Source organism: Bactrocera latifrons, unplaced genomic scaffold (genome assembly GCF_001853355.1).
Source record: "Bactrocera latifrons isolate USDA-ARS-PBARC rearing strain unplaced genomic scaffold, ASM185335v1 scaffold_33, whole genome shotgun sequence".
In the NCBI taxonomy this organism is placed as follows: domain Eukaryota; kingdom Metazoa; phylum Arthropoda; class Insecta; order Diptera; family Tephritidae; genus Bactrocera; species Bactrocera latifrons.
The window spans coordinates 1192514-1201790 of record NW_017536963.1 but is presented as its reverse complement, the minus strand read 5'-3'; the positions used below and the strand labels follow the sequence as shown (position 1 = coordinate 1201790).

The following is a 9277-nucleotide window of genomic DNA, read 5'->3' as shown; positions in this document are numbered from 1 at the left end:
ATATATAATTTTGATTGCAAAAAAAGCATATAAATATACAAGGCTAAGTTCTAATAGCGCGCATTAATATTGTAAATTTGATTAATGTATAAATTTGGCGCCGCAGTAATGTCTTCAACTAATTTCTAACCTTAAAATTTAAAAAAATTTTGCTAAGCCTAGATTCAAAATATACAATACCTGCAAGCGCATTCGCATGCAATAACTAATATATACAATCAAATTGAATTTGTAATATACGCCACTCACCTACATACATACACATGCCTACAATTAATGGTTCTCAGCTAAACTACCGAAATTATGCCTTTCCCCACTTTACGCTTAAAGCTAAACAAACTATTTTTCATTTCTAACTAATATGCTTAAAAATACTCCGTAACCGTTTGCTGCCTGCACCACCAAGCAATTGCAAAAAACAACTTTTTTTTACAAAAAAATTGCAAATTTCGAAAAAATAGTTTATGATTTTGAATTGTCTAAAACCATCTGGCCAAGCAATTTAAAAAAAGACAACTTTAAAACACTTTATTCTTAAAAAAAATGTATATTTCAGAAACAATATAATTGTATAATTTTGAATTGTTAAATTTGCTTTAAAAAAAATCTGACCACTCTTTAAAACAAAAAATTTTTTTTCACAATTTTTTATTACTTAGAATTTTTAAATTTTTTATCAAGCATCTACCCACTCTCTCAAAAAAAACTAAAATTTTCAAATTTCAAAAAAAAAATTGTTTATTATTTTTAAATTTTAAATTTTTTTCAAACATCTGTCCAATCTGTTAAAAAAAATAGTAAGCAGCAATAAACAACAACAATTGTGTGATATGTTGTATACCTAACTTTTTAACAAAACAAAGCACACGCCCTCTCGTTCTCCTCTTTTTACTACTTTCTGCATAACAAACCTTGAATATTTCAATATCCACCATTTGCAAAAAAATTGTAAACAATTAACATAAAAAATGAAAAAAAAAAAAAATCTAACAAACTCATTTATTTATGCATACATACATACATGATATGTATGTATATTGATATATTCTAAGAATATCCACAAAGTTAACAAAAGTAAAAGTAAAATAAATTTAAACAACAACAAAAACATATATAAACAACGTTTGCACTTACATTTTGTGCATAAAGCATTAACGATCAAGTGAAATTATTCCAATTTAACCGTTTAACAAGCCTAAAAAGACTCTAATTACCTACTCACTAAACCGAAAACACTAAAACACTCCTTTGCTCTTTTGCTTTGTTCATAAAAGCATTTTTTTTTATTGCCCTCTACTTTTTCGAAACTCAAACTTATTACAAAATTAACATTTTTCCACTTTTGTGCACAACAACATTCAACAAAAACGTTAATTTACCAAAACAAGCAAATAATTCACCAAGCCGCTCCGAGTATCTATACTTTAAAAGTACATATATATAAATACTATATATTAATAATATTTTGTAAGTGGCGGGAAATATGAAAGTCCTGCTAGTAGCAGCCTTTTTACGCGCACTCACAGTCGTGCCGAAAAGTATGAATTATAACTGTATCATAAATTTATATAGCATACTACAATTATTTCATACATACATACATACACGTGTGCATAGTTACATACATACATGTATGTATGTGTATTTCTAGTATACATATGTTAGGTAAACAATTTATAAAAATACTAAATTGAAATTATAATAATAATGCAATAACAATCCTATAATGTTATATAGAAATCCACTTTTGTTTTTTTTTTTCTCATTATCAACTATCTATTAAAAATTTAAAAGATAAATAAAATTGTTTGGAGAATAATGAAGATATTTACAGCTTTTGTGATTGTGTTTGGTATGTACATACATAGAGGGCGTAAAGTTCTTTAAAAAAATATATATTTAAATAAAATAGTAAATGTTTTCTAATAAGATTTTAAGATTTATGAAACAAAAATTATCACGATTATTAAAAAAGATATTAAAATTGTTTGAAAAATTATTTAAATTATTAAAAAATATTAAAATTATTATTCTTTAATTTTTTTATTTTTCCAATTTTTTTTTAAGTTTAAATTTCGGTCAAAACTTCTTATACTTCAATGTTTTAAAATTTTACTTATGTATGTATGATCGTGATTAAAAAAAATAACAAAAAATTTTAACACTTATAATTAAAAATAGGGATATAATATTTGCATTCATAATTTTTATACTCTTGGAACAGAGATTTTCTTGGCGAAAAAAAGTCGACCCACCCTAATGTACATAAATACAATATATTCTCATATAATTTTGGACAGGTAAATCCCAACAATTATGCAAAATTATTTGTCTAATAAAACAGCGCGACTGCAATTGTTTTTAAGTCGTATAAGCAGTTTGCGATGTTCCTATGTACATACATTGTATATAACTATATATGTATGTGGAAGCTTACACAGAAGTAGAACAGGTTCCTGGTTGACGTCAGACATGCCTTCCCATGACACATATAATGGCCATTCATTCAAAATTACAGCGGTATACATACGAGCATATAAGTACATACTTATGTACATAACGGACATAGCGGTTGTCTAGTAACAAAAGTGCTGCTTAAAAATAAAAATAAAAATAATAGTGAATTTGTTAACCAAAAAAGTGTTTATTCAGGCCGATTATTCATTAATAAAAATAATAAATAATAATAGCGAATCGTTGCCCAATTCGGAAAGCAAACAATTCTTCTTTACTCATATTTTCGGTTTTTCGATGACAACCTCAATTGCTTCATGCACGCAAGTACATACAAACCTATATTTGCCAATAAAAAACATAATAATAAACACCTAATTTTAGCATTGGATTCATTCATAAGCAGAAACTAATTGTGCTGGCAAGCCCAGTCTGGAGATTGTCAGCAAGCCGTGAAGTCTACAGACACGGATACATAAAAAGAAATTCTTAAAAAATAAGCAACATAAAAGCACAGCTGACAATGAGTGAATTGAAAATAATTTATTTGCATACCAACAAATAAAATAATTACTTTTTTATTGTTCTCGCAGACGGAATTTACCTATTACTCCTCATCATCATCGCAATGGCCAGTTGTGACAACGTCGCCGGTCAAACAATGACCTCGCAGCTTATTCAGTCTGTCGTCAGCGCACAGCCCAATGAGAATGTGATCGTGTCGCCAATTTCCATAGAAACCTGTTTAGCGCTAGCCTACTTGGGCGCTGAAGGTGAAACGGCTGAGGAATTGGCCAACAGTCTGGCACTAAAACACGTCGCTGATAAGCAAAGCGCTGCACAGAAGTACGGCAAACTCTTTGAGAAGACCAAGTCAGTGGGTAGCGCAACATTCCGATTAGCCAATCGCATTTACCTGGATCAACGTTTTCAAATTTCCACCAAATACAATGAGCTCGCCGTCAATCAAATGCACGCCAACGCAGAGAATGTGCGCTTTGCTGATGCAACTGCAACAGCGGCGGCAATTAATAGCTGGGTGGAAGCCGAAACTGATAATAAAATACGTGGCCTAATTCCTGCCAACAGCTTGGATGCCAATACGGCGCTGGTGCTGGTGAATGCGCTCTATTTCAAGGCGAAGTGGTTGAATCAGTTTAGTAATCATTCGACCGCTAAGCGCGAGTTCCACACGAGTGCTGCGCGCAAGTCGGAAGTGGATATGATGAAGCAGACGGACACATTTCTGTATGGCGACTTCAAGGAGCTGGATGCTACCGCCGTTGAAATGAATTATTTGAATACAGATGTCTCTATGTTGGTGTTGCTGCCGAAGAGTGTTGACGGTTTAGCGTCGTTGGAGACGAAATTGAAGAGTGTTGATTTGGCAAAGTTGTCAGCGGCGATGCGCACCGAAGAGGTTAACATACAACTGCCGAAATTTAAATTTGAATTCGATCTGGACCTAAAGCCAGTGTTGGCGCAAGTAATTGTTAAATGAAAATGTCTAAATATTTTATAAGAAAATTTAATTTTTTTTTTCTATCCACTAGTTGGGCTTAACCACCATGTTCAGTGATAAAGCCGATTTCAGCAGCATGCTGGCTCAGAAAGAAAAAGTAGCCGTTTCCCAAGTTCAGCATAAAGCTTTCATCGAGGTTAACGAATCCGGCACTGAGGCAGCAGCGGCTACATGTGAGTACAAAGTTTTGTTATGCTAAATATATATACTATAAATATATATATATTTTTTTTTTTAATAATTTACTCACTTCTACTGCAGATTTGAAAATTGTACCGTTATCGGCTACATTTGCACAACAAACATACCAGTTCGTCGCCGATCATCCATTTGTATTTGCAATTAAAGACAATGAAAATGTCTATTTCGTTGGTCATGTCACACATTTCTAATTATAATTGTTGTTATTCACAACAAACAAGTGCAAATATTTACATAGTTATTTAACAAACAGCAAAGAATGAGTGTATTCTTATAAATATCCCATGACGATACAGGATTTTACAACAGCATATTCATTGCAGCAATTTCATTAAACGTTGTAATTTTGTAGATCACGCAAGAGTTCGATAAACGTAACCATAATTATTGCTATCGATAATATTGAACATACATATGTAAACCTTATATAGAAAAATAAAAAAATATAACCACACAGTGGTGGTGTTTTAATTAGTATCTGAACTAAGTATAAACACGAGCAACACAGTTTTTGGAGACCTTTGGAATTGTAAGTACCATTTTTTTAAGTGTAGGTAAACAAAAAAGTACACTACTAGCCAAAGTTAAAATTTTATTATACATTAGTACTAAAAAATAACTTCAATAAAAGTTTAAAAGAAAATTAAGAATGTTAATGTTAAATCAAACTCGTTTTAACAGATTCGAAAACTGTAGCACATATAAAATATTTCTTGCTATAAATTAGAAATAAAAGTAACCGCTTTTCAAAACCGTTCTTCCTTTTATTTATTAATTAAGTGGCAACTTTTGTCTACACACTTTGTCTTTGACGTTACATCAGCAACAAAAACAACAACCAAGCAACTGCAAAATAAAACACGATAGCTGCGTCGTGAGAGACGCAAAATCTAAAATTTATTTATTATTCGGTTGTCGGTAGAAATTGACGCATACGATTGAAATTAATTGAAAGTAAAACAAGTGCAAAATAATTGATTTAGGTGATGAGCAATATACATATAATGTAGCCGCGTTAGCTAAGAAAGTTTTTGGGCACAGACGCAGTTTCGAGTAAAAAAGTGTGCAAGCGAAAAAAAAAACGAACGAAAAAAGTAAGGTGGGCGATTAATGGTTGAATAAGCAAATCGTATTACTAGATATGGATGAAGAACATCAAGTAACACGCAAATGCTATCCATATCAATTGCTACGCAACGTGCAGAAATGCCTGCCATTGCCGAAAACAAATGCTGCAACAGAACCCAGCGTCACTTCATATACGAAGGGAGATTTTTCCTATTTTCACTATAATTGCGACGGTTTCAAGGACCTTGGCTGGGGTTGTGCCTATCGCACGCTACAATCCATATGCTCTTGGATTGCTGGAAAACGCGGTGCTACGGACGTAGATGTACTAGTGCCATCTATAAAAGAAATACAGCAGACACTTGTGCAAATCGGTGACAAAGAAAATGATTTTGTTGGCTCACATGATTGGATTGGAGCCATTGAAGTTTTCTACTTTTTGGATGCACTCTACGATGTTGTATGCCGTATCATTCATATTGCCAGCCACGAGGATCTAAAAAAGTACGCAAATGTATTGAAGAAATATTTTGATGATTATGGTGGCCTAGTTATGATGGGCGGTGATATGGACGCTGGATCGAAGGGTATTGCAGGAATTCATATTAGCGGCAATCAAGTTTATTTACTAGTCGTTGTAAGTAATAAAGTTAGTTAGCATATAACATTGGTAAAAAATTTTGTCAAGAAATTTACTTATAAAAAAAATGTATGACCTGTGACTAGTTAACAGGTGGTGGTGATCGTTGTGTGGTTGCCAACTTTTAAAATTAAATTGTTTAACAACAAACTGTGCATTTTGGCTAGTTCGTTGGGTACGCAACAACTCATGTGTAAAATACTTGCGCAATAACAGCATACACATATTACAATTAAAGCGGTATAAATAATTACGTTAGGTCAAAGTCGACGATTATTACCGTAGGTTGCTTATTTACTAAAGGTTATTTGCTTTAATTATTTGATACAGCCACAAGCGGATTTATGAATTCAATACTTCGAAATTTTATATTGTATTTTTAAAAATGTTTTATTCGAAATTGTATATTTTATACATATATGTGTTTAACATATTTTTAAGTTTTTTTTTATATTCTCCTTCACTTGCAGGATCCCCACTTTAGCGGCGTGCCCAAATCTGTGCAAGAACTAGTTGAACGCGGCTACATACGTTGGCAGCACACCTCGGAATTTGTTGATAGTTCCTTCTATAACATTTGTTTACCTCAACTTAAATAAGAACAAAAACAAGATGCCAAAACATGAAAACACCTGGACAATACATATAATTGTATTATTCATTTGTTAAATGTCCATATCCAAAAAATAACATATAAAACTGTTGCAATAGTATTACTTAATAAAATTTCAATTGCTTTCATTACAGAGATACCAAAAACGTTAAATAAATTTAAATACATATATAACTATTTTCAAACAAAATAAACCTTTTTGGACTTTTGCTTTTAGAAGGAACTATCAACGAATTACTTCTTTTTTATCACATATTTAACTTTTACATATTTTACTTGTGACATTCAGACATATCTACTGTTGCAAAATATGCGATAGGCACTGATAAGACATCAATTTATGAAATTATACGAAATTGTTAAATATGCATGCGATAAGCAATTGTGGCCGCTCCGTAACACACGCCTGCTGACTACACTGGCTTGAGTGCCGCGGAGTAAACCTAACAAATACCTATAAACAAAAGACATAATTCGTCATGTGAAAATTTAATCAATAACTAACGCTTAATAATCTACTAGCCACAAACATATAAAATCCACTAGTTGTACATACTATAATATTGCCTCGAATCAACATGGAATTGCTTCAACGCTTGCTGTACACCGCCTTAAGTGCTGCCTCAATTATTTATTTCATAGTCAAAGCAAGTCTTTCGCACTGGAAGCGGCGCGGTATATTACATGAGAAACCGAGATTCTTAGTTGGTAATTTGGGTGGTGTTGGTGGCAAACGTCATATTAGCGCTGTGCTGGAACAACTTTACGAAAAGTACAAAGGTCAAGCACCCTTCATAGGTTGTTATGCATATTTGAAACCAATGGTTTTGGTATTGGATTTAGATTTGGTACGAAATGTGCTTATAACACATTCTGAACATTTTAAGGAGCGAGGTGTATTCGGTAATGCGCCACATGATCCACTCTCGGCGAATTTGCTGCAACAAGATGGCGCAGATTGGCAACGCCTAAACACGGTGGTGTGCCCAGCTTTTGCTCAAGATAATATCTCACAGATGCTACCCACGTTGGAGAAGGTCGCAAGCACAATGCATCGCTCTTTGACACAGGTGTCGGAAGATGCGGCAGTGCCTGTTAATAATTTGGTGGATTGTTATAATATTGATGTCATTTCAACACTGGCGTTTGGCATTAGTGGTGAAACGTTGCTAAATTCCGATACAGAATTCCGTCGTATGGCGCGTAGCTACCTCAAAGACTTCAATATGTTTCGTCTATATTTTCTTATGTATTTTCCAAATGTTGCACGCTTGTTACGCTATAAAAACTACGAACAAGCTGCTACTGATTACTTTCTTAAGCTAGTGCGTCAGAAGCTTTTCGAACAGGAGTGGAGTCGCTTAGATAAACGAAATAGTTTCTTTCACATGTTTGCCGAGTTGAAACGTGATCGCGATCCAAAAAGACGTTTAAGTGACGAAGAAATCGCAGCACAGGCATTTTCATTTATCCTTATGGGTTTGGAAACATGCAACTCGGCGATGACATTCTGCCTGTATGAATTAGCGCTGCAGCCGGATTTGCAGCGGCGTGTGCAGGAAGAAATATGCAATGTGCTCAAGCGTAATGAGAATGGTATGGATAGTAAAAATTTGAACGATATGAATTTGCTGAGGCAATGTTTAAATGGTAAGAATTGGCTATTCCTAGAAAGTATTTTAGTATTTTATAATTTACATCGCTATTCAACTTTTTTCAGAAACTTTGCGCAAGCATACACCTTACTCTTTCCTACTACGTAATACGAATGAGGATTACGAAGTGCCCAACTCTATATTCATGCTGCGACCAGACAATCATCTAGTCATCCCAATAGCGGCTATACACCATGATCCAGTGCTTTATCCTGAGCCAAATAAATTCGATCCGGAACGTTTCAGTAAGGAAAATAGTAAGCGACGCCATCCAATGGCTTTCTTACCTTACGGTGCCGGCCCCCGTTACTGCCTAGCGCAACAATTTGCCGAAAAGCAAATGCTGGTTGGACTCGGAACACTGTTGCGTGATTACAGTTTCAGTCCCTGTCGCGAAACACCTATTCCACTGGTGTACGATAACAAGCGCTTGGTGCTAACACCAAAAGACAAATTGAAGTTAAATGTTCAGCGTAGGTGAGAAGAGTACAAATGTGGCATAGAAGAAAAGTAATATAAACGAAATATATTTAGACATTCTGATGGCACAATTAATAGTTGTGTACAAAATTTATTTTAATTTCCTTCTAAAATTAACTTGACTTCCTTTGTGTAATTATTCCGCCTTATTGTTTTTAGGATTTAGTTTATTGTTTTTAAGCTCTAGTTTGCCTTATGACTTTCCAAATTATGTGTAGGGATTTCTAGGGTGTGCTATTTTTTAGATTTATATTTGATAATTCTTCACTACACTTCAATACTTAAGTATATTTTACAAAACAAAATAATATCCAGACTCGGAAAAGAATGTTTGCTGCTTGTGATGTGTATTTAAGTTATCCTTTATATGTTTACGAAAGTTATTTTGTTATTTGTTCAAGACAAATTAGTTTATTATATGGAAGACATGAACAAAAATATATGTTAAAGATATCAAGTAATAATATGACTTTTTTTATTTTAAACATGTGGGTGACACGATTTGCTTAAGGGTTGTTACTAGTATACCGAGAAATAATTACTTGTTTACTTCTACGAATACTTCGTTTGCAAAACACTGAGTTAAAAGAATAATGAATAATTACTCTATCAAATAAGCACTTCCTGTTCCCAGTAAAAAGTTT

General features: G+C 33.3%; 3 protein-coding genes across 4 annotated transcripts; all 3 read left to right on the top strand.

Annotated features, from left to right (window-relative positions):
• The first annotated feature begins 2327 nt into the window (after window positions 1–2327).
• LOC108971211 (serine protease inhibitor 42Dd-like) lies at window positions 2328–4631 on the top strand. Its single transcript, XM_018937104.1, has 5 exons — window positions 2328–2781; window positions 2839–2981; window positions 3048–3940; window positions 4008–4149; window positions 4238–4631. Exons 2-5 carry the CDS (start codon window positions 2978–2980, stop codon window positions 4366–4368), a joined length of 1170 nt encoding a protein of 389 aa, XP_018792649.1. The 5' UTR covers window positions 2328–2781; window positions 2839–2977; the 3' UTR covers window positions 4369–4631.
• A 366-nt stretch (window positions 4632–4997) lies between these two features.
• Window positions 4998–8906, top strand: LOC108971210 (probable cytochrome P450 6u1). Of its 2 annotated transcripts, none has more exons than XM_018937102.1 (3): window positions 4998–5160; window positions 6788–8148; window positions 8219–8906. In XM_018937102.1, the coding sequence occupies exons 2-3, from the start codon at window positions 7077–7079 to the stop codon at window positions 8632–8634; spliced, it is 1488 nt and encodes a 495-aa protein (XP_018792647.1). In that variant the 5' UTR covers window positions 4998–5160; window positions 6788–7076; the 3' UTR covers window positions 8635–8906. The 2 variants fall into 2 exon arrangements, with proteins under 2 accessions (XP_018792647.1, XP_018792648.1); XM_018937103.1 differs by lacking the exon at window positions 4998–5160 and adding an exon at window positions 6211–6258.
• On the top strand, window positions 5160–6745 carry LOC108971212 (probable Ufm1-specific protease 1). Its single transcript, XM_018937105.1, has 2 exons — window positions 5160–5882; window positions 6356–6745. The coding sequence occupies exons 1-2, from the start codon at window positions 5319–5321 to the stop codon at window positions 6482–6484; spliced, it is 693 nt and encodes a 230-aa protein (XP_018792650.1). The 5' UTR covers window positions 5160–5318; the 3' UTR covers window positions 6485–6745.
• Window positions 8907–9277: the final 371 nt, after the last annotated feature.